Source organism: Aquarana catesbeiana, linkage group LG01 (genome assembly GCF_042186555.1).
Source record: "Aquarana catesbeiana isolate 2022-GZ linkage group LG01, ASM4218655v1, whole genome shotgun sequence".
NCBI lineage: Eukaryota > Metazoa > Chordata > Amphibia > Anura > Ranidae > Aquarana > Aquarana catesbeiana.
Window position 1 is genome coordinate 16,849,470 of NC_133324.1, and position 26,509 is coordinate 16,875,978.

At 46.5% G+C, this 26,509-nt stretch overlaps 1 protein-coding gene across 1 annotated transcript; it reads left to right on the top strand.

Annotated features, from left to right (window-relative positions):
• Nucleotides 1-20,715: 20,715 nt before the first annotated feature.
• Nucleotides 20,716-23,566, top strand: LOC141130140 (G-protein coupled receptor 151-like). The gene has a single exon (XM_073618093.1). The coding sequence runs from the start codon at nucleotides 21,096-21,098 to the stop codon at nucleotides 22,293-22,295; it is 1,200 nt and encodes a 399-aa protein (XP_073474194.1). The 5' UTR covers nucleotides 20,716-21,095; the 3' UTR covers nucleotides 22,296-23,566.
• The last annotated feature ends 2,943 nt before the right edge of the window (nucleotides 23,567-26,509 follow it).

A 26,509-nucleotide genomic window follows, 5' to 3' on the forward strand; every position in this document is an offset into this window, starting at 1 on the left:
TGTAGGGCCCCATAGATTAATAGTCAGTGGGGTTAGGACCACCTTATGACCACTATTTTAAAGGCTCCTTATCCAAATGGCCACCAATGTAAGGTGGCCCTACCCCCACTGACCACTAATCTACAGGGCCCTTCTCCTAGTGGCCACCTTATAATAGCGGTCATTGAGAGAAGGGCCCCTAAAATTAGTGGTCATTGGGAGTAGTTTTTCCTTACATTGATGGTCATTGCAAGAAGTGCCCTGTAAATGGGGAGTAGGATAAGCTTACATCAGAAATAATGGCAAGAAGATCCCACTGTTGGAATATCCAATTTATAAGAAGCCATGAGCTGACTCACCATTGCATTCCATTTTTACCTAAAATATGAATTGTGGGTGGTCAGTGGAAGTAGGACCACCTTAAATTGGTGGTCACTGTTAAAAAGTGCCCTGTAGATTAGTGGACAGTGGGAGTAGGACATATTTACATTGGTGGTCATTAGGAGAAGGGCTCTGTATATTAGTGGTCAGTGGGGAGTAGGACATCTTTACTCTAGTGGTCATTGGATAAAGAACCCCTTAGTCAGATGGTCACTAAGAGAAGGGCTTACATTAGTGGTCATTGGAAGGGATGTACCTTACACTGGTGGTCATGAGGAGGAAGGCACCTTACATTGGCGGTCAGTGCAAAGAATGTACATTACGCTGGTGATCTGTGGGAAGAATATACCTTGCTTTGGTGGTCATTGGAAAGATTGTACCTTACAATAATGGTCACTGGGAGAAGGGCCCATTAGATTAGTGGTTAATGGAAGTAGCACCACCTTACATTGGCAGTCACCGGGAGAATGGCCCTTTAGATTAGAGGTCAGTAGGAGTACTATCAGCTTACATCAGATAAGCTGTACATCAGATAAGCTGTACATTTTGTAAGCTTTACATCAGCTTACAAAAGATCTTACTGTTGGAAGATCCAACTTAAAAGAATTAATGGGCTGACTCCCCACCATGCTGCTTTTTTATTTAAAATATGAATTTTGGGTGGTCACTGTGAGTAGGACCACCTTTCATTGGTGGTCATTGGGAGAAGGGCACTGTAGATTAGTGGACAGTAGAAGTAGGACATCTTTACAACGGTGGTCATTGGGAGAAGGCCCCTGTAGATTAGTGGACAGTAGAAGTAGGACATCTTTACATCGGTGGTCATTGGGAGAAGGCCCCTGTAGATTAGTGGACAGTAGAAGTAGGACATCTTTACATCGGTGGTCATTGGGAGAAGGGCCCTGTAGATTAGCAGACAGTAGAAGTAGGACATCTTTACATCGGTGGTCATTGGGAGAAGGGCCCTGTAGATTAGCAGACAGTAGAAGTAGGACATCTTTACATCGGTGGTCTTTGGGAGAAGGGCCCTGTAGATTAGTGGACAGTAGAAGTAGGACATTTTTACATCGGTGGTCATTGGGAGAAGGGCCCTGTAGATTAGCGGACAGTAGAAGTAGGACATCTTTACATCGGTGGTCTTTGGGAGAAGGGCCCTGTAGATTAACGGACAGTAGAAGTAGGACATCTTTACATCGGTGGTCATTGGGAGAAGGGCCCTGTAGACTAGTGGACAGTAGAAGTAGGACATCTTTACATCGGTGGTCTTTGGGAGAAGGGCCCTGTAGATTAACGGACAGTAGAAGTAGGACATCTTTACATCGGTGGTCTTTGGGAGAAGGGCCCTGTAGATTAGTGGACAGTAGAAGTAGGACATCTTTACATCGGTGGTCTTTGGGAGAAGGGCCCTGTAGATTAGCGGACAGTAGAAGTAGGACATCTTTACATCGGTGGTCTTTGGGAGAAGGGTCCTGTAGATTAGTGGACAGTAGAAGTAGGACATCTTTACATCGGTGGTCTTTGGGAGAAGGGCCCTGTAGATTAGCGGACAGTAGAAGTAGGACATCTTTACATCGGTGGTCTTTGGGAGAAGGGTCCTGTAGATTAGTGGACAGTAGAAGTAGGACATCTTTACATCGGTGGTCTTTGGGAGAAGGGCCCTGTAGATTAGCGGACAGTAGAAGTAGGACATCTTTACATCGGTGGTCATTGGGAGAAGGGCCCTGTAGATTCCAGACAGTAGAAGTAGGACATTAGACTGAAGGAGGCCTGGGACCTTGCTACACCTAGAATTACACTGAACGCTGCCAGAGAAGGGCTGCTCTACACCAAACTAGAACTACCTTGTCCTTATGGAGTTAGCCTTGTGCCATATTGTGGAAGGTTGTCCATATACTTCTGACTGTAGTATATAACTAAGAAATTTAAAAATAATATATACCCCCTCTTTAAAAAACATTTATTTTATTTTATGTGCTTCCATTTCTTCTCAGATAGCCTGCAATAAATCATACATCATAGGCAGCCAATGTGTTCTTACTGCCTCCAATACTTAACACAGCTTGTCTCCGGGTCATACTGTACATCCTCTGTGATTTCCCGATTATCTAGCATCAGGAGAACAGAAACCAGCGGGGCGCTCCAGGCGTCTAGTGAGCTATTTTTCTCAGAGAGTAACCACCAGTTTGAATTATCCCCCACAGAGCTTCAAACCGCACAGGAACACCGGGGATCTCTCTGAGACTTCTCCCCGAACACAAGAGAACTTTCATGTGACTGTGGAATGTCTCCTTTATTCTTGTTTGGAACTCCATCATGTTACTGAGCTCCGCAACATAAAACGAAAGGGAGTTTTCTGATGTCTTCTTAAGGCTCCATTCACACTTTGTGCGACTTGTCATGTGACTTTGGACCCCAAAAGTCGCACGATAAGTCACACTCCACGTTTCCCTATGATAACCGTTCATATCTGTGTGACTTCAAAGTAGTTCCTGCACTAAAGAACCAACAGACCTAGAAATGTGTCACCTTCACCTTTAATGGGGGGTTAAAAACCCCATCATTTTTTAAATTAATTTTTTGCCATCTGTGTCCCATTGGGGAGATCTCCCTTCACCAAAGCCAAACAGGAAGTGAGAAGAAAGTGAGGTGATCCCTGGTTGTCACCAGGACTGGTGTCCCTGTTGGAAAATGTTCCCCTCCATTACTGTTCTGGTAACAACCTAAAAATTTGGGATTTCCTTTCACTTTCATGCTCGGTGATAACAGGACAAATAGAGAGGGTGACTCTCCCTAACAGGGGGGGGGCACAGACAGCAATAAAAGTCCCTAACAGGGACTCCAATCCTTCATTCATTCAAAGTTGTGCCTTTTTTTATTCTTTATTTCTTATGTTGTATTTTCCCAAACCATTGTTTTATTTATGAATAAATAACATTCGACCTGTGGAGGAAAAAGAATCACATAAAATGAATGCACATGCAGTTTTGCAGGAAAAATAGCTCTGCAAATGTTTTATAAATGCAAACCTAAGTATGCAGATGTTGGGGGGAGGGAGATAACAGGGGTAACTGTGTGTAAATAGAAGGAACATCCGGGCTTTTAGTTCTATGGCTCACCCTCCCTGAATAAGGCCACCGAGAGTGAGTGTGTCTGTGTCCATCCCCAATGCTGTGATAGGCCGAAGAGGAGTGGCTAGTAACTATTTAAATTCTTATACCTGCACCTCACACAGCCAGAGAACTTGGTTGGCACCATTATACATTTTTTTTACATTACTAAGCCCCCCCTCACACAATGACATTTCTCCTGCGTCGGCTGTTGCGCTGCCATGCATGACAATGGAAATCACATTATTCCCTACGGTGCCCGTCCATATCAAGGTCTCCGCTCTAATTCATTCCAAAGGTGTTCTATCGGGTTGAGGTCAGGACTCTGTGCAGCCCAGTCAAGTTCTTCTACCCCAAATTCGCTCATCCGTGTCTTTATGGACCTTGCTTTGTGCACTGGTCCAAATCATTTGATAAAGGGGGGGATTATGGTGTGGGGGAGGGGGGGTTATGGTGTGGGGGTTGTTTTTCAGGGATTGGGCTTGGCCCCTTAGTTCCAGTGAAGGGAACTCTTAAGGCGTCAGCATACCAAGACATTCTGGACATGTTCATGCTCCCAACTTTGTGGGAACAGTTTGGGGATGACCCCTTCATGTTCCACCATGACTGCGCACCAGTGTACAAAGCAAGGTCCATAAAGACATAGACAGGGGTGGACTGACAACTCATGGGGCCCCTGGGCAATAGGAGATTATGGGGCCCCCAGGCAATCAGAGATTATGGGACCACACAGTATACACACACACACACAGTATACAATCACACAGTATACACATACATGTATACACAGTATACACAGACATGTTTCTATTGGCTGAGAAGGTACTGGAGAGGTGGGGCAGCTATAATCTTGGGATTTTTAGACCAAAAGGATGTCGGTAAGGGACATTTCAGAGACAGATGTAAAAAAAAACACAGATTTTTACATACTGTCCCTGGTTTTACTGAGGCTGGCAACCCTGATGGGGCCCCCTAGTGGCTCAGGGCCCTCGGGCAGTGCCTGAGTGGTTCAATGGTCAGTCCGCCCCTGGACATAGATGACCAAGTTTGGGGTGGAGAAACTTGACTGGCCTGCACCTGATAGAACACCTTTGGGATAAATTAGAGTGGAGACTGCGAGCCAGTTCTTCTCATCCAACATCAGTGCCTGACCTCACAAATGCCCTTCTGGAAGAATGGTCAAACATTCCCATAGACACACTCCTAAACCTTGTGGACGGCCTTCCCAGAAGAGTTGAAGCTGTTATAGCTGCAAAGGGTGGGCCAACTCAATATTGAACCCTACGGACTAAAACTGGGATGCCATTAAAGTTCATGCGTGTGTAATTGCAGGCGTCCCAATACTTTTGGTAATATAGTGTAAGGCTACTTTCACACTGGGGCTGCCCGAGCGCCAGCACTTAAGCGCCGCTTGTTTTACCTGCACTTTAGCGCTGTTTAAGCAGCGCTTTTTGGCCGCTAGGTGCCGAAGAAAGGGTTAAAAACGCCCGTGTTGCAGCGCTTTCGAAGTGCTTTTCATTTCAATGGGCAGGGGGCATTTTGGGAGTGGTGTATACGGCGTTCCCAAACCACCCCAAAGATGCGGCTTGCAGGAGTTTTTCTCTTGTCAAATTTGTTTATTGATTTTGAAAATATAAACATTGGTACAATTAACAAAATATTGATTACATTCAATGGTAGCATTAGTTGAATTTACATATCAGATCTTAGTATTTCTTGTAGTTACAAGCAATGAAAGACTTAAGTAGGCTATATGTTTTAGAAAGACTAAGGTGTTACAATGAATTTTAACAATGATACAATCAAGAGCAACAAAAAATGAAAAAGTTGTTAAACTTTTAACTTTGAGTAATATGTAATAAAGAAATAATATTAATTTACTATGAGATTCGGTTATTTATAATAGAACATTAGAGCTTACTATCTATTATTGTATTATAATTGAACATTATAAAAGTGAATGTTTCGCTACCATATCGTTATGTACAAATAAATAGGAGAAGACAGGATAGAAAATATAATAAAGAATAAAGAGAAAAGAAAAGATTTAAAGGAAAGTAAAGATAAGAAGAAAAGAAAAAAAAAAGTCTGGGTTAGTAGAGGTTTCCGGGGATTTCTTAGTAACAATATGTACAGAGTATCTTTTTATCAGTTATTCAAAACAAAGTTATATAGTTACCAAGGTCTTAGTAAAGAAGTGTCAAAATTAGGAGAAAGAAAGTGGGTCACCCAAGGACTCCAAATTTTCTCGTAGGACTTTTTCTAACATCCCGCAAGCGCACCGCCCCGGTGTGGAATCACTCGGGCTCTCACATTTGGGCAGCATGGGAGGCAGTTTTCAGGCGCTTTACAGGCGATATTTCTAGCGCTAAAACGCCTGAAAACTGCCTTCAGTGTGAAGGGGGTCTAACCCTGGACACAACCACTGACATTTCAGAAGCTGTTTTAAAAGCTGCAGCTTTCAATAAATTAATCGCTGGTGATGACATCAGAGTTCACAATCAGTTTGTTTCTTGTAGCCCGGGTGCAGACATGGCATGCGATTGGCACCGCATTCCTGTGCACATCCCATGCAATGTCATACAGTTTGTATGGCTGAAATCACATCACATTCGCAACAAAATGGTGCAGAACCCTTCTTTTTTTTTTTTTTTGGTCCGCACTGGAATCGGATCACATGGGTGTCCACATTGGAATCAGATCACATGGGTGTCCACATCGGAATCGGATCACATGGGTGTCCACATCGGAATCGGATCACATGGGTGTCCACATCGGAATCGGATCACATGGGTGTCCACATCGGAATCGGATCACATGGCTGTCCACATCGGAATCGGATCACATGGCTGTCCACATCGGAATCGGATCACATGGGTGTCCGCATCGGAATCGGATCACATGGGTGTCCGCATCGGAATCGGATCACATGGCTGTCCACATTGGAATCGGATCACATGGCTGTCCACATCGGAATCGGATCACATGGGTGTCCGCATCGGAATCGGATCACATGGGTGTCCACATCGGAATCGGATCACATGGGTGTCCACATCGGAATCGGATCACATGGGTGTCCACATCGGAATCTGATCACATGGGTGTCCACATCGGAATCGGATCACATGGGTGTCCACATCGGAATCGGATCACATGGGTGTCCACATCGGAATCGGATCACATGGCTGTCCACATCGGAATCGGATCACATGGCTGTCCACATCGGAATCGGATCACATGGCTGTCCACATCGGAATCGGATCACATGGGTGTCCACATCGGAATCGGATCACATGGGTGTCCACATCGGAATCTGATCGCATGGGTGTCTACATCGGAATCTGATCACATGGGTGTCCACATCGGAATCGGATCACATGGGTGTCCACATCGGAATCGGATCACATGGGTGTCCACATCGGAATCGGATCACATGGGTGTCCACATCAGAATCGGATCACATGGGTGTCCACATCGGAATCTGATCACATGGGTGTCCACATCGGAATCGGATCACATGGCTGTCCACATCGGAATCGGATCACATGGGTGTCCACATCGGAATCGGATCACATGGGTGTCCACATCGGAATCGGATCACATGGGTGTCCACATCGGAATCGGATCACATGGGTGTCCACATCGGAATCGGATCACATGGCTGTCCACATCGGAATCGGATCACATGGGTGTCCACATCGGAATCGGATCACATGGGTGTCCACATCGGAATCGGATCACATGGGTGTCCGCATCGGAATCGGATCACATGGCTGTCCACATCGGAATCGGATCACATGGCTGTCCACATCGGAATCGGATCACATGGGTGTCCACATCGGAATCGGATCACATGGGTGTCCGCATCGGAATCGGATCACATGGGTGTCCGCATCGGAATCGGATCACATGGCTGTCCACATCGGAATCGGATCACATGGCTGTCCACATCGAAATCGGATCACATGGGTGTCCACATCGGAATCGGATCACATGGGTGTCCACATCGGAATCGGATCACATGGGTGTCCACATCGGAATCGGATCACATGGGTGTCCACATCGGAATCGGATCACATGGGTGTCCACATCGGAATCGGATCACATGGGTGTCCACATCGGAATCGGATCACATGGGTGTCCACATCGGAATCGGATCACATGGGTGTCCACATCGGAATCGGATCACATGGGTGTCCACATCGGAATCGGATCACATGGGTGTCCACATCGGAATCGGATCACATGGGTGTCCACATCGGAATCGGATCACATGGCTGTCCACATCGGAATCGGATCACATGGCTGTCCACATCGGAATCGGATCGCATGGGTGTCCACATCGGAATCGGATCGCATGGGTGTCCACATCGGAATCTGATCGCATGGGTGTCCACATCGGAATCTGATCGCATGGGTGTCCACATCGGAATCGGATCGCATGGGTGTCCACAACGGAATCGGATCACATGGGTGTCCACATCGGAATCGGATCACATGGGTGTCCACATCGGAATCGGATCACATGGGTGTCCACATCGGAATCGGATCACATGGCTGTCCACATCGGAATCGGATCACATGGGTGTCCACATCGGAATCGGATCACATGGGTGTCCACATCGGAATCGGATCACATGGGTGTCCACATCGGAATCGGATCACATGGGTGTCCGCATCGGAATCGGATCACATGGGTGTCCGCATCGGAATCGGATCACATGGCTGTCCGCATCGGAATCGGATCACATGGCTGTCCACATCGAAATCGGATCACATGGGTGTCCACATCGGAATCGGATCACATGGGTGTCCACATCGGAATCGGATCACATGGGTGTCCACATCGGAATCGGATCACATGGGTGTCCACATCGGAATCGGATCACATGGGTGTCCACATCGGAATCGGATCACATGGGTGTCCGCATCGGAATCGGATCACATGGCTGTCCACATCGGAATCGGATCACATGGCTGTCCACATCGGAATCGGATCACATGGGTGTCCACATCGGAATCGGATCACATGGGTGTCCGCATCGGAATCCGATCACATGGGTGTCCGCATCGGAATCCGATCACAAGGGTGTTTGAAACCGTGTTCTGTGAACCGATCAGAGGGTGTCATTACCTTTTATATTGACACCCAGCTGCGGTTCGCTCAGAGCAGCGTGAACTGCCTGCGATTCAGAGAACCTGCACAGGAATCGCTGTGGTTCCCGCATTACACCAGGGTGAACCTAGCCTTGGGGGGGGGGGTGACAACTGATGCCTAATTTCGCTCCTGTGTTGTCACCCTCCCAATGAAAACTATAAGATCCATGGCACATGTTTGGTCCATTATTACTGTCAGAAAGCCGGTTCAGAGCAATGATGTGCAGCCGATGCTTGGAGTGAATGGATGTGATTGATTGAAAGAGACGGCAGGAGATCAGCAGCACTGAATGAATGAAAAAAAAAGGGGGATTTATGAAACAAAATGAAAAGGGCAATCATTTATGATGCACAGCGCTTCAGCCAACGAAGGCTCCCGTCACACCAGGGTGGTAGAATAACTCCGGGTGTACCGGGTTCTATACTGTTACCTCCAAATTCCGATTCCCTCCCCAAATCTTGTCCCAAAACACGTAACACAATGCACTTAGCACCATGCAACACGTTTGTTCGCTCAGCGCATGCGCAGCGACACATCATGTAACCTGCATCGTCGTATATTGCAGCAACGCCGCAGTGCCCAAAAGGACTTCACACTAGAGCTGCATGACTAATCGTTAAGAATTGTTATCGCAATTTTTTTTTCCCCCTCCCGATCTTGACAAAGTATTTCCCCATTCTTTCTATGCAAAGAATTCTCTCTGCTCTGCTGAAGTCAACAGCCATCAAAAGAAAGGAAAAAAAAAAACAAAACAAAACAGGCAGTCTGCCAAGAATCACAACATTCTTTAGCAATGGAACTTAAGTATAAACATTGTAACAATTTGTCCTTTAGATCAAAGGAATACACTTTGGTGTGTAAATGAGGGAAGTTTAACCACTTAAATACTAAACCTTTTTTTTTTTTGTTTATAGCGCAAAAAATAAAAACCGCAGAGGTTATCAAAGACCACCAAAAGAAAGCTCTATTTGTGGGGGCAAAAAAGGACGTCAATTTTGTTTGGGTGCAATGTCGCACGACCGCGCAATTGTCAGTTAAAGCGATGCAGTGCTGAATTGCAAAAATGGCTCTGGTTGGGAAGGGGGTAAAATCTTCCGGGGCTGAAGCGGTTAACCACTTAAACACTAAACCTTTTTCTGACATTTGTTGGTTTCAAGTTAAAATCAATTTTTTTTTTTTTTGCTAAAAAATTACTTAGAACCCCCAAACATTTTATATATATATATATATATATATTTAGTAGAGACCCTAGAGAATAAAATGGTGGTTGTTGCAATATTTTATGTCGCACTGTATTTGCGCAGTGGTCATTCAAATGCAATTTAAAAAATTTAAATTTAAAAAAAAAAAACAGTAAAGTTAGCCCATTTTTTTTTTTTTTTTTTTTTGTATAAAATGAAAGATTTTACGCTGCGAGAATCGTGATCTTTTTATTCTAAGCAAAAAAAAAATCATGGTTCTCATTTTGGCCGGAGTCGTGCAGCCAATAGACACCATTTTGGAAAGGGTGTACAGCTGGGATTTGTAGTTCCACAGCGGCTGCCTAGAAGCCTGCTTCAGCTGGGAGTCTAGCCCATTTGTAAAATGAAAATTGTATGAAGGTGGCGGTTATCCTTTCCGGCATTGCGGAGTAAGGTTAGGACCCTTATGGCTGGCCATGCAATGAATAGGATAATGGGCAGGAGGGGGGGGCAGATTTGTATGCATGTCACCCCTCCCCCCCCCCTTCTTCCCTGACATCCATCTATTCATTATCCTGACCACACTATACATAGGAGGGACCTCCGCCTGATTATGTCCGGGGATTAGTGTTAGCCGGAGGGGATTAATAAAGAATTCTCATTAATACAATGGGCTATGTAGAAGAAAGGCATTAACGGACATGTCCTTGTGTTCCTGCGACAAGCGATGGGGGGGGGTGGACATTTAATGGTAGCGCCTAATCAATGCTCACTGCATTTTGTACATTGCTACCAGATCTGGGCATGCCATCAGTCTGGAGGCCAGTCCACACCGTGATGAGTGGTGGTGGGGGGGAGATTTCAGCACCATGCATGATGGACAGCTCCAAGGATAATGAGCCAAAATGTGACATTCAACCCAGCAGGGAATATACAGGCTTTCCTTAAAGTGGAACTCCGGATAAACACGCATTCATTTTAAATATATTCCTCAATAGTCACAAAGGATAGAATTCCACTTTGTGTGCAGCAAATGCCTTTTTTTTTCAAACCCAGATATAACCTTGTAAAAAATCATGGTGACATCATCACTGTGCTGTCCATAGCCTGAGCAAAGAGTAGGGCTGTGGGAGGAGCCTAGTAGGCTCCACCCAGTACAGCAAACCACAGGAGGGGCGGAGACCAGACCAGTCACCCTGCACAAGGAGAGAGAGCAGAGCTGTGGAAGGGGCCCATCAGGCTCCACCCACTACAAGCTGCCTGCAGAAAAATACAGGAGGGGGTGGGGACCATACCAATCATCCTGCACAAGGAAAAAGAGCAGAGCCGTGGGAGGGGCCTAGTAGGCTCCACCCACTACAGAAAACTACAGGAGGTGGAGACAAGGCCAGTCACCCTGCACAAGGAGAGAGAGCAGAGCTGTGGGAGGGGCCTAGTAGGCTCCACCCACTACAGGAAACTACAGGAGGTGGAGACAAAGACCAGTTACACTGCACAAGGAGAGAAAGAAGAGCTGTGGGAGGGACCCAATAGGCTCCACCCACTACAGGCTGCCTGCAGAAAACTACAGGAGGGGGCGGAGACAAGACCAGTCACCCTACACAAGGTGAGAGAGCAGAGCTGTGGGAGGGACCAATAGGCTCCACCCACTACAGGCTCCCTGCAGAAAACTACAGGAGGGGGCGGAGACAAGACCAGCAGGGCCGGATTAGCCACAAGGCCACCGAGGCCAGGCCTCGGGGTGGCAGTGGTGTAGGGGCGGCACCGCTCCTGCAGCGACTTCGCGGCCGCCCCCCCTTTCATGCTGCCCATTAAAGTCTATTATGGGCACCAGTGCCCATAGAAAAAATGGCCGCGAGCCGACCACGCAACTGCGCATGTGCTGTTCCGAAGCCGGCCGGGCTCGGGAAAGCTCGTAAGCGCTCGGCCGGGCGGCGCATGCGCAGTAGCGTGATTGCGCCACTCGGCGCCATTTTTAAAAAAATTGAGATTAGCTAGTAGTGTCAGCGGTGCGGCGGCGTGGGAGAAAGATGACATCTCCTATTACCCGCACCGCTGTTCCGCCCTCCTCCTGATGGCAGGCAGCATGGCAACATTGGCAAGGGACATCCCCATCTGGTGGCAAGGGACATCCCCATCTGGTGGCAAGTGACATCCCCATGTGGTGGCAGGCATGGTGGCAAGTGACATCCCCATCTGGTGGCAAGTGACATCCCCATCTGGTGGCAGGCAGTGTGGCAAGTGACATCCCCATCTGGTGGCAGGCAGTGTGGCAAGTGACATCCCCATCTGGTGGCAGGCAGTGTGGCAAGTGACATCCCCATCTGGTGGCAGGCAGCGTGGCAAGTGACATCTCCATCTGGTGGCAGGCAGTGTGGCAAGTGACATCCCCATCTGGTGGCAGGCAGTGTAGCAAGTGACATCCCTATCTGGTGGCAGGCAGTGTAGCAAGTGACATCCCCATCTGGTGGCAGGAAGTGTAGCAAGTGACATCTCCATCTGGTGGCAGGCAGCGTGGCAAGTGACATCCCCATCTGGTGGCAGGCAGCGTGGCAAGTGACATCTCCATCTGGTGGCAGGCAGTGTGGCAAGTGACATCCCCATCTGGTGGCAGGCAGTGTGGCAAGTGACATCCCCATCTGGTGGCAGGCAGCGTGGCAAGTGACATCTCCATCTGGTGGCAGGCAGTGTGGCAAGTGACATCCCTATCTGGTGGCAGGCATGGTGGCAAGTGACATCCCCATCTGGTGGCAGGCAGCGTGGCAAGTGACATCCCCATCTGGTGGCAGGCATGGTGGCAAGTGACATCCCCATCTGGTGGCAGGCAGTGTAGCAAGTGACATCCCCATCTGGTGGCAGGCAGTGTAGCAAGTGACATCTCCATCTGGTGGCAGGCAGCGTGGCAAGTGACATCCCCATCTGGTGGCAGGCATGGTGGCAAGTGACATCCCCATCTGGTGGCAGGTAGCGTGGCAAGTGACATCCCCATCTGGTGGCAGGCATAGTGGCAAGTGACAAGAGATGGTGGCAAGTGACACGCTCAGGGCTCCCAATGATTCTGCATTATGGTGAGTTGAACTATTTCAGTTTATATTACAATGTAATGATAGAAGTAATGTGTTTCAATCATCCTGACACCATAACAACCATGGTGCCGGGGATGATTGAAGCACTAACACCAGCCATTGCCTTGAAAAATTGCCTGCGAAAAATCCTTACCCCTCGCGCGCTTACCCTGAAGTATTTTTAGTCTGTACAATTAAAGCCAGTTATTTTCAGTGTTTTCGTGTATGGAGATATGTTTTTAATTGATCTATTGTAGAAGTCATCGATAAAGGACGTGGTGTGTGTATGTGTGTGTGTGTGGGGGGGGGGGGCGGCATTGAAGGACCCGGCCTTGGGGCGGCAAAGGGAGTAAATCCGGGCCTGAAGACCAGTCATCCTTAACAAGGAGAGCTAAACTGTGAGAGGGACCCATCAGGCTCCACCCACTACAAGCTGCCTGCAGAAAACTACAGGATGGGCGGAGACAAGACCAGTCACCCTGCACAAGGAGAGAGAGCAGGGCTGTGGGAGGGACCCAATAGGCTCCACCCACTACATGCTGCGTGCAGAAAACTACAGGAGGGGGCGGAGACAAGACCAGTCACCCTGCACAAGGAGAGAGAGCAGAGCTGTGGGAGGGACCCATCAGGCTCCACCCACTACAGGCTGCTTGCAGAAAACCACAGTAGGGGCAGAGACAAGACCAGTCATCCTTAACAAGGAGAGCTAAACTGTGGGAGGGACTCATCAGGCTCCACCCACTACAAGCTGCCTGCAGAAAACTACAGAAGGGGGTGGAGACAAGACCAGTCACACTGCACAAAGAGAGAGCAGAGCTGTGGGAGGGACCCAATAGTCTCCACCCGCTACAGGCTGTTTGCAGAAAACTACAGGAGGGGGCGGAGATAAGACCAGTTATCCTTAACAAGGAGAGAGAGCAGAGCTGTGGAAGGGACCCATCAGGCTCCACCCACTACAGACTGCTTGCAGAAAACCACAGGAAGGGGCGGAGACAAGACCAGTCATCCTTAACAAGGAGAGAGAGCAAAACTGTTTGAGGGACCCATCAGGCTCCACCCACTACAAGCTGCCTGCAGAAAACTACAGGAGGGGGCGGAGACAAGACCAGTCACCCTGCACAAGGAGAGAGGACAGCAGTGGGCGGTCTTTATTACAGGAAGCTCTTGCACAGAGGTCATGTGTAGAAGTTGTTTAGTGCTGAATTAATACACAGACCTAGAAGAAATAAACAAAGGTTCAAGGAAGATTACACAAGTCTTTATATGGTAATGTTGTTTCAAAAGTTATCTTCAGCATTTTTAAATTTGTAGCTTTCTCTAAAGTAATACCTGGTGATCCCACCACAAGGTTCCCTTTTCAGGCATTTCCTGTTATGGGGTGACAACACTCTTTCAACATCTCCAAATTGCTCCCCTCTGTTGTCACCCTGTTATACAGGCTTCTGATGGAAATTACACACATTACACAGGCAAAGGTCCAGCGTGGTCACCATCCTAGGACTGCCATGTAGCTATTGTTGGAGTGCATATAGGCAGGAGGTGGCAGCAAAGAGACTGCAGGAAATCAGCATCATCACAATGCAACAATGTATGAATACAAAAGTGAACACGATTTTATAGGGGAAGAAAATCACAGCAGTTGTTTTAACTACACCTTCTGCTCTAGCTGAAGTATATAAATAAAGATTGTAACAATCTCTTCTCTGTTTGCTGTAAACGGATGTTGCAAAAAAAAAAAAACTGCAAGGCAATGTGAAATACTCACCTTGGAATAAAGTCTTTCAGTGCTGTAATGTCACTGCTGAGGGGGCTGACATGTTCCCCCCTGTCTTTCTCCCGGGTTCGCGCGCTCCGGCTACGTGATTGGCCGGAGCCGCGATGAGGTCACTCCAGTGCATGCGTGCAGGAGTTCTGGTACGAAGCCCTTTTTAGGCAAGGTATGCCGGACCTTCAGAGTGCATGTGCCAGTAATGTCGCTGGCTGCGTGTAGGGCAAATATCTCCTAAACGGTGAACGTTTAGGAGATATTCATTTTACCTACAGCCTTATTATAGGCTTACCTGTAGGTAATGACCAGGCGGGGTTCACACCCACTTTAAGTATGCCCATTCTCAGACACATCTCTAAATGAAAGGGTCCGCTTTTATTATTATCACGAACAATCTCCGTACTGTAATGAGTATAGCTGCAGCATCTGCATCCCTTTGGAAGGAAAGGAGCCTCAGCTTCTCATAGTTACATAGTAGGTGAGGTCGAAAAAAGACCCAAGTCCATCAAGTCTGACCTATGTGTGTGATTATGTGTCAGTATTACATTATATATCCCTGTATGTTGTGGTCATTCAGGTGCTTATCTAATAATTCCTTTAAACTATTGATGCTCCCCGCTGAGACCACCGCCTGTGAAAGGGAATTCCACATCCTTGCCGCTTTTACAGTAAAGAACGCTCTACTCAGTTTAAGGTTAAACCTCTTTTCTTCTAATTTTAATGAGTGGCCGCGAGTTTTGTTAAACTCCCTTCCGACAAAACAAATCTCCTATCACAGGTCAATGCCTAAAACTTAGATTTCTGAGGAGGGAGATGGGGTGCAGATGAGGATCCCCAAACCCAAGCCAGGGCAATATAAAAAAAAATCAGCTTTTCACCCCATTGTATTATGTGATGATGGGAATGTTATGGATCTCCAACTTGAAGTAAAGCCATAATTTGTATGTCCTATGCTGGGTTCCTATAGAGGAAGAATTGATGGAGATATGGTGAATATTAGAACCTTGTGTCTGGTGTTTTCTCTCATTCCCATCTGGCATGTTTTACTGGCTGTTACATAGTTACATAGTAGGTGAGGTTGAAAAAAGACCATCAAGTCCAACCTACGTGTGTGATTATATGTCAGTAATCCTTGATAGGTTTTTATCAACCATTATTTTACACCTAGATGGAATGAACCAAGTAGATGACCCTAGAATTCATCTGCCCAGTGCAAAATATCGTACCTATAGGTAGAACAATGGATCATTTCTAGTAGACAGTGCCAGATCTTAAGGCAAAGTTGAGACTTTGCTGGATGAATAAAGAAGGCACAGTGACAATCTTTGGTGCTATGTAAGCCTTTTATATTTCTGGGAAAGTTATGTGTATGTCATGGTGCTCAGTAGAGATGAGATCTGGTTCAGTCCAAACCCAGGTTGGGACCAAATGTGGCTTGTTTGGTGGTTTGAATTCAGTGAGGTTGATTTACCAAATCTGGAGAGTGCAAAATGTGGTGCAGCTCTGCATAGAAATCAGCTTCCGCGTTTTTTTGTCAAAGCTTCATTGAACAAGCCAAAGTTAGAAGCTGATTGGCTACCATGCACAGTTGCACCAGATTTTGCACTCTTCAGTTTTAGTAAATCAACCCCAATATGAACTTTCAGGATGTTTGGTGGGAATTGCCCAGCTGAATGTTCTGTAATGCATCGTAAAAAAAAAAAAAAAAAGCACTTGCTATAATTTAAATAGACCCAACAGTCCTTGTTAGACTTTGATGAGGTCCCAATATGAATATCAAAAAAATAAAAAATAAAAGCATGCCCCCCCCCCACCACCACCACCACCACCAACCTGAATTCCATATCAGACTCTTTGGGGGGTATTTACTATAACTGGTGCACACAGAATCTGGTGCAGCTTTGCAGAGTAACCAATCAGCTTCTACGTTTTATTGTTAAGGCTTTATTGAACAGGCTGAAGTTAGAAGCTGATTGGCTACCATGCACAGTTGTACAGATCCTGGGTGCTCCAGTTTTCATAAATCTCCCTCTTTGGGTTTGGTATGGATTTTAGGAGGGGGAATCCCATTCACAAAAACAAGAAAAAAGTTAAACAAACATTCCATCCACCAGATCTAGGTATGTTTGGCTCATGATTAGTGGCCAGCACTAAATATGATTGAGGGCAGCAAGGTCTAAGCAAAGTCCAGTCTAGTAGAAGGAGTCTCTTTGTTCCCATCTGATAACCATGTGAGAACTAATACCACTGGGTACTGGGTGCATCTACAGCAGTTTGCAGCTGTACATTGAGCTGGGGTACCCATACTTTTCCAAATAACTGTATGAGATGAGATGGGTTGAGCTGATATTAATGGAAAGGCTGATGTCATCCCAAGCCTCTGTCTTCCTCATCGGTATAAGAAGAGGCGATTTCAGCTCTGGGAAGAAATGTCACTCCATATACCAGAGCACTGACATTATCATACTGAGAAAACCCACCAGGCATTTCATACTTAGCGGGGATTATACTAAGTTGTTACTGTTTTCTGCAATGCTATCACTTAATAAGCACACATTAGTATTAAGCTCTTCCATTTGTGGTGCCCAGAAGACAATGCCCAGCACTGATACCACCTGAAGATGACTTTCTGAAATGTAGAGGTAAAATCTGCAGTTGCCAGGAGAAAGGTGATAGTGGTTGACTACTGCTACTACTATTTCACTTCCATGGCTCTGGCACAGGTAGATGAGAAGGTTTCAGCACCACATGAGATGGACAGCGGTGGGATAAGGAGACACTTCCACAGTCCACCCAGATGGGACTTTCCTGACTTTCCTGAACTGTTACATCAATCCTAGGAGTGAATTAGGCAGCCTGGCCACCATGGTGCAGAGTTAGAGCTTAACATTGTCATACCTGCCCATACACATGTACATCAGTATGAATGTGCAGCAGAGTAACAGATCAGGGATCCATTCTGAGGACATGAAGAGCAATGGTAGGGAACCCAACAGACTTCCTTGTTATAGATGGGAGTGCCACCTCTTCTGCCACCCCTTCATTCTGTGCCTAGGAACTGAAATCTTGTCACTCAATGGGCACCTGGGGGCCACTAAAGGCTATGCCTGGGGACTCTATCAGGGGAAAGTGTCTGTTTCTGGTGTTCACTTCCAAGTTTAGGTCACAAATAGATAAAGGGATGTTAGAATTCTAACTGAAAGATACCACCAGGATGAGCAGTCTTTCTCCTAGAGATGTGTTTCTATGACATTGACCTACCAGACACTCACCACTATCTTGTCAGAAACACAGGGTACCCACCATAGGCTATCCTATCTGTAAAGGTGTCTGTAGCCACCATAGGCTATCCTATCTGTAAAGGTGTCTGTACCCACCATAGGCTATCCTATCTGTAAAGGTGCCTGTAGCCACCATAGGCTATCCTATCTGTAATGGTGCCTGTAGCCACCATAGGCTACCCTATGTGTAATGGTGCCTGTAGCCACCATAGGCTACCCTATGTGTAATGGTGCCTGTAGCCACCATAGGCTACCCTATCTGTAATGGTGTAGCCACCACAGGCTATCCTATGTCTAAAGGTTCCTGTAACCACCATAGGCTATCCTATCTGTAATGGTGTAGCCACCACAGGTTATCCTATCTGTAAAGGTGCCTTTAGCCACCATAGGCTATCCTATCTGTAACATTGCCTATACCCACCATAAGCAATCCCATCTGTAATTGTGTTTGTGTGCACCGTAGACTAACCTTTTTGTAACGGTGACTGACTGTATATTCCTCATAGGCTATCTTATCTGTATCAGTGACTGTACACACCAGAGGCTCAGACTCCCGTAGGAGACACAGTGATATTCATCAATATTCACACCATATCATGCATGCCTGATACCGCCCTGTGCCTTCATCCTGGTGTTATTGTCTGCTCACAGTGCTCAGTGTGTAAGAATCCCCATCCACAGGAGCAGAGCAGTGCCTGGAATATACTTTGTGATGTGCCTATCCTGGGTATGTCCCAGTCTGACCTGACACTGGAGAAGAACTACAACTCCCAGTCTGACCTGACACTAGAGAGGAACCACAACTCCCAGCCTGACCTGACACTGGAGAAGAACTACAACCCCCAGCCTGACCTGACACTAGAGAGGAGCTACAACCCCCAGCCTAACCTGACACTGGAGAGGAACTACAACTCCCAGCCTGGCCTGACACTAGAGAGGAACCACAACTCCTAGCCTTACTTGACACTGGAAAAAAAATTACAAACCCCAACCTGACCTGACACTAGAGAGGAACCACAAGCCCCAGTCTTATGTGACACTAGAAAGGAACTACAACTCCCAGCCTGACCTGACACTAGAGAGGAGCTACAACCCCCAGCCTTACTTGACACTAGAGAGGAACTATAACTCCCAGCCTGATCTGACACTAGAGAGGAACCACAACTCCCAGCCTTACCTAACATTGGAGAAAAATTACAAACCCCAGCCTGACCTTACACTAGAGATGGAACCACAACTCCCAGCCTTACCTGACACTAGAAAGGGACTACAACTCCCAGCCTGACCTGACACTAGAGAGGAGCTACAACCCCTAGGCTTACCTGACATTGGAGAAGAACTACAACTCCCAGCCTCACTTGACACTAGAGAGGAATTACAACCCCCAGGCTGACCTGAAATTAGAGGGGAACTACAACCCTCAGCCTTAACTGACACTGAAGGTGAACTATACTTCCCAGCCTGACCTGACACTGGAGAGGAGCTACATCTCCCGGCCTGACTAGTCACAGAAGAGGAACTACAATGCCCCAGCCTAACCTGACAGTGAAGAGGAACTACAATATCCCAGTCTGACCAGACAGTAGAGAGTAACTACCAGCCCAAGCTGGTAGAATAACTACAACCCCCATGCTGACTGACACAAGAGAGAAACTACATACCAAGCCTGACTGGCACTGCAGAAGGACTAGAAATTCCAGTATACAATTCCCAGCCAGACCTATCACAGGAGAAGAACTACAATTCCTAGCCTGACTAACACAAGAGAGGAACTACAAACTCCAGCCTGACCAGCACTTGAATTAAACTACAATCCCCAGCTTGGCTGACACTGGAGAGGAACTACAACCCCAGCCTGACTGACACTGCAGAAGTACTACAAACCACAGTTTACAAGTTCCAGCCTGACCTGTCACAGGAGAGGAACTACAATCCCCAGCCTGACTAACACAAGAAAGGAACTTCAAGCCCCAGCCTGACCAGCACTGGAGAAGAACTACAATCCTTAGCTTGACTGACACTGGGAAGGAACTACAATCCCCAGCCTGACCTGTCACAGGAGAAAAACTACGACCCCCCCCCCCCCCCCCAGCTTGACGCAAGAGAGGAACTACATACCCCAGCCGCCTGACTGACACTGGAGAGAAACTACAACTTCCAGCCAGACTGACCCTGCAGAAGGACTACAAGCCCCAGTTTACATTTCCCAGCCTGACCTGTCACAGTAGAGGAACTACAATCACCAGCCTGACCTGAAACAAAAGAGAGAAACTACAAGCCCTACCCTGACACCAAAAAGGAACTATAACCCTCAGCCTGACATTGCAGAAGAACTACAAGCCCCAGCCTAACACAGTAGGGGAACTACAAACCCAGCCTGACTTGACATTGTAAAGGGTAAAGGAACTACATGCCTCCAGAGGAGAACTGCAACGCCAAGCCTCACCTGAAAGACAACAAGCCCAAGTCTTATCAGGTACATTCAATTTAATGCCAGACCTGTTGCATGCCATGAACTACAGGTACATGGGATGGATTGCAAGCATAAGTTAGATGGACAACAAGTCCAAGCTGGCATTAGACTGTGAGCAGCTAGATGGAAGGGTTCAGCCTCATGTTATCTGGGCAGCAGCACACCAAGCCTAGCAGAGCATTGACATGATGCCACAGGTGAGTGTAGCTGGCAGTTACCCCAGGGCAGTGCCCACTCCCCAGTCACCCCCTCCCTCCTTCCCTTCCCCCAGCCTGTTGACCTTGAGTAGCTGCAAAGCTCCAGAAGCCCAGATCCCAGCTGGCAGTGCCAGGGCTCCAGCCACAGCTGTGCAGGATGACTTTAGGAAATGAGGGGGATGAACTGCCATTAATGGGGAGGCAGGAGAGGGGAGGGTGGCTGTGCCTGGTGCTATGTGCACTTTCCACGCCTCTCTTTATCACAACTAGACGAGGAGAGAAGATTCAGCACCACATCAGATGGACAGCACCAGTCACTGGACGCCGCTCCACTCCGCAGGTCGGTTCCTCTGAGCTCTGCCGACTGCGCTCCCGACTCAACAGGTGAAGCACATGCGGATGGACTAAAACTCCTGAGAGGTGGTGTTCCTGGAAGCCCTCGAAGTGTGAGGAGCACCTAAAACCGATCTGGGGTTCTGAATGACTGCGTGGCCCTAGGGATCTAATGACCAGCTTCCCCTTCAGGACCATGAACAGCTCCGCACTCTTGGCTTTCTCAAGCGGGTTGGACCCACCGGAGGTGGGCAAAGAGATCACAGTGGTCCTGCCTTTGTTCCTGAGCACCATCTGCCTGGTGGGCTTGGGTGGGAACTTACTCCTTGTCGCCATCCTCATCCATGATTTCAGAAAAGGGAAGTGTTCAGTGGTCAACTGCCTGGTCATCAACCTGGGGGTCGCCGACCTGCTGCTCATCCTCTTCTGCATCCCAGTGCGAATAGTCACCTATGCCAAGCAGTCCTGGCTCTTTGGGGGTTTTGTCTGCAAGACCACTGAGTGGTTCCTCCAGAGCTGCCTGATTGTGAAGAGCCTGACACTGGCCGCCATAAGCCAAGCCCGCTACAAGCATGTCATCACCCCACCCAAGTTCATCACCTTTAGCCAGAGGCATGTGGTGCTAGTCCTGCTCTTCTCCTGGTCCTTGTCCCTCCTGCTGCCCCTGCCTCAACTCATCTTCACCCAGCTCACCATGGGTCAGGAGGGCTTGACTTGCACCTTTGATGTTACAGAAAAGGCCGCCAACTTTATGAGTGTCTTCAGCAAGCTGTACCCGGTGTTGGCTTACGTCCTGCCCATGGTCTTCACCTTCTTCTGCTACATAAGAGCTCTGCGGAGGAGGAAAGAAAGGAGGAACCGCGTGCCCAACCCCCGCGTTCTCAGCAGGAAGATCACCTCCATGCTGATGTGTGTGAGCCTGGCATTTGAAGCCATGTGGCTCCCAGAGTGGATTGTGTGGATCTGGGCTAGGCATAGCAACTATGGCATCCTACAGCCACCCAGTGCCCTGATGGTCTTGGCTCAGGTGATCCTGTTCTTGAACTCCACGTTGAACCCTGCAGTGTTCCTGGCTGTGTCAGAGGAGTTCAGAGAGGGCTTCAAGAGCATCTGGACGATGATGAAGTGTGAGAAGGGCCAGGACACGGTCGGAGCTCCCCGGGCGGGGGAGAATGGAGCAGACATGATGCCCAGCACCATCCAGTCTTTGCAGGACTTCCAATGCCCAACCACTACCCACCGACTTTCTCAGGACTCCAAAACCGAGGAGAAAATTCTCCCAGATGTAGAGCACTTCTGGCAGGACCGCAGGAACACCACTGCCGGGGAGGACAATGACCCCATGCCCTGGGAGCACCAGGAAAAAGCCTAGAGCATGGGACCCCACATATGTTAAAACTCATGGGTTGTGTGGGCAGCAGAGACAGGTTCTCTTCAGAGGTTGTGGGCTCCAGACAAGACAAGGAAGGGTTAAGAGGACAGGGCTGAAGTCTAATCAGTTTCTTGTCTGAAGAACCAACTCAGCGAAGGGTCAAGTCTAGGACTGACCAAGGACTAGCAAGCTTGGACAGCCTGTGACTCCTCAGCTGTTGTTCCACCAGCAGTACCGGCTTTGGGGTCATGGATGGTCAGCAGCTGGAGAGCCACTGACTAGAGTAGAGCGGTCCTGATGTCTACAGGCAGTGAGCACTGTACGTGTGTCTGGTGTGATGTGCAGTCCTACAACATCTACTAGTAAAAGTGGTCAGCAAATTGTTGGGGTCGGTGCTTGTCTCTTCAGTGTAGCAATGCAGAGGTCTACCCTACCCTTCTCTTCCCACCCTTCTCTCTCTTCCCAGCCTTCTCTCCCCTTCTCTCTCTCTCTCTCTCTCTCTCTCTCTCTCTCTCTCTCCCTCCCTTTCTATAACTCTCTCTCTTCTCTCACTCTTTTTATCTCCCTCTCCTCTCTCTTTATTTCTCCCTCTTTCTAGCTCCCCTCACTCTTTTTCTCTGTCTCTTTCTATCTCTATCCCTCTTTCTCCCTCTCTCCTCTCTTATTCTCTCTCCCTCTCTTCCCCCTTCTCCCTTTTTCTGTGTCCTGCTCTCTTTCTCCCCTCTTCTCTCTCTTTCTATCCCCCTACCCCTATCTTTATCTATTTGTTTCTCTTTCCCTATGTTTTCATCTACCCCTTGCTCTTTCTCTTCTTTCTTTCCTTCCCTACCTACATCTCCCTCCATCTGCTACTACCTCCTATTCCCTCTCTTTCTCTACTTTTCTTTCAACTTCCCTCACCCTCCCTCTCTCTCTCTCCTCTAATTCTCTCTCCATTTCTTTCACCCTTTCTCTCACTTTCATTCTCTTTCTTTCTCTCTTTCTCACTCCCTCTTCCTCTTCTCATTTTCTTTCTCTCTCCCCCCTTACTTTTTCTGCCTCCATCTCTCTTTCCCTCTCCCTTCTCTATCTCTAATTCCTTCTTTATCCCTATGCCCTATCCCTCCCTCTTTCTCCTCATCTTTCTTTCCTTCTTTACTTATCTTTCCCTCTTTCTGCTACTACCTCCTATTCTCTCTCCCCCCCCTTCTGTTTCTCGCTTCCTCCCTTTCTCTCCCCCTCTAATCCCACCTCTCTATCTTCCCCCTCTAATTCCCCCTCTCCCCCCTCTAATCTCCCCCTCGCTCTCCCCCCTCTAATTCCTCCTCTCCCCCTCTAATTCCCCCTTTCTCCCCTCTAATTCCCCATATCTCTCCCCCTCTAATTCCCCCCTCTCTCCTCTCTAATTCCCCCTCTCTCTCTCCCCCCTCTAATCCCCCCCCTCTCTCTCCCCTCTAATCCCCCCTCTCTCTCTCCCCTCTAATCCCCCCCTCTAATTATCTCCCCTCCCCCTCTCCAATTCTCCCCCCTCCTCTCTCTCTCTCACCCTCTAGTTCTCTCCCCTCTCCCTCTTGTTCCCCCCTAACTCCCCCCCCCTCTCTCTCCTCCCCCTCGAACCCCCCCTCTTTCCCCCTCTAATTATCCCCCTCCCCCTCTCTAATTCTCTCCCCTCCCCCCCTCTCTCTCTCCCCCTTCTAATTCCCGACCCCCCCCTCTCTCTCTCTCTCTCTCTCTCTCTCTCTCTCTCTCTCTCTATCTCCCCTTCTCTGTTTCCCTGTGCACCCTTTTTTCTCAGTCTCTTTCCCACTGCCCCCATCCATATATTTACTCACTTTTTTATTTTGTTTATACACTCCCTTCCTTCATTTTCTTTTTCTTTTTTTTTTCTTGACAGTAAAAGAGGTTTGGTGGGAGATTGTTTTAATTCCAAGCAAATTAAATATGTGACTTGTTTGTTGAAATAAAATGTATAAAACGTGTTTCTGTTGGATCTCTTCTAAGGGAAATATTTCATGTTTATACTCATATTAATATGATAAATTATGTGAATAGGATACAACACAAACATTTTAATTTCAATGCATTGTATGTTATTTTATGTTTTTATTAAAAATAACCAAAAAAAAAGAGTCTAGTGAAAAGATGATAAATAATAAAAATAATAATAATTATTATTATTAGTAGTAGTAGTATAGGTAGTAGTGGTAGTATCATTGTTATTATTAGTAGTATTACAATAATAATAATAATAATTATTAGTAGTAGGAGTAGGAGTAGTAGTTGTAGTATCATTGCTGTTATTATTAGTAGTATTACAATAATAATAATAATAATAATAATAATAATTATTATTATTATTAGTAGTAGTAGTAGTAGTAGTAGTAGTAGTAGTAGTATTATTAGTAGTAGTAGTAGTAGTAATAGTAGTAGTAATAGTAGTAGTGGTAGTATCATTGTTGTTATTATTAGTAGTATTACAATAATAATAATAATAATAATTTTTAGTAGTAGTTGTAGTAGTAGTAGTAGTATCATTGTTGTTATTATTAGTAGTATTACAATATAATAATACTAATAATAACAATAATAATAATAATAATAAGAAGAAGAAGAATTATTCTTATTATTATTATTAGTAGTAGTAGTAGTAGTAGTAGTAGTAGTATCATTGTTGTTATTATTAGTAGTATTACAATAATAATAATAATAATAATAATAATAATAATTAATATTAATAGTAGTAGTAGTAGTACTAGTAGTATTATAATTGTTGTTATTATTAGTAGTATTACAATAATAATTAGTAGTAGTAGTAGTAGTAGTAGTAGTAGTAGTAGTAGTATCATTGTTGTTATTATTAGTAGTATTGCAATAATAATAATAATAATAATTAGTAGTAGTAGTAGTAGTAGTAGTAGTAGTAGTAGTAGTAGTAGAAGTAGTAGTGGTAGTATCATTGTTGTTATTATTAGTAATATTACAATAATAATAATTAATATTATTAGTAGTAGTAGTACTAGTAGTATTATAGTTGTTGTTATTATTAGTAGTATTACAATAATAATAATAATATATATTATTATTATCATTTGTTCATATTATTATTAATTTTAGTCATATTAAATACCCCTTGCCCAGTTATTGTGTTAATGAACTTTCTCAGCTCTGAATGTATCTTTGTAATGACAGAGTTAATGGACTGGAGCCCCAGGGGGGTATTTATTAGCTCAGGAGAATGGGGCAGATTCATGCTGGTAATCGTCCCATTACCAATACATTGATGTGAAATGAGGGATAGGTCAACTAGGAGTTAATCCCTCTCCACTGAGCAATTTATGAGCCATGTAGTGGGGGCCAGAACGATCTGCCAGATCTCTAATAAGTCAGTATTTAATCTTTAAGAAGTGTGTTTTTTTGTGGCTGTGTTAGAAGTGGGAGCTCCAGCATGTTTCCAGAGCTGGCTGGGACTTGTAGTTCGGAGATGGTCACTCATGGCGTTGTAGAGAAGTGCGCTCAGTATTTGCGGTAAGGTCAGGCTCTGTTGTTGTCAGTAATGTCGATGGTTTTTCCTGATAGATCTTGATTAGATCCTCTGACAGCGGTGTACACCGATGAGCTCAGGTAGGACCAAGCGGAGTGGGAGATAATAAAACAGACATGCCAGCAATTCCATAATCATCTAGAGGAAATGGTCTGCTTTCATTTGTTTTCCTGTCTTTCTGGAATTCTTTCCAAGGCTTAGTGGTTAGCACTTCCACCCAACCAGTCCCTGGTTCACAATCCTGGTTAGGACACCATATGCATGGAGTGTTCAATGAATCCTTTCTACCATGGCCCTAGTAGTATGAGTATGACCTTAGATTGCAAGCTCCTTGAGCGCAGGGGCTTGACTTGCATGTAAATGTTGGTGCTCTATAAATACCTGTAATAAGATCTTATTTTCTGTCTATAAACTCCTCCACCGGGACTGAGAAATCTTATTTATGTCACAAGCCGTATGACTAACAGCCTCCTATGCGGCGGAGCCATAGAAATAAAGAGATTATAAACTATTGCTCATAGTCTAAGTGAAACTTTCCATTCCTCAGGCTTGGAAACATTGCTTCATAATCCGTTCCATCAGATGTTATTAACATCCTCCCCTCCTCCTCCTCCTCTCCCCCCCGAATAGAGAGCCTAAGCAGACTGAATAGAACTATTACTGATATACAGGTGGTGACTTTTTACAAAAAGTC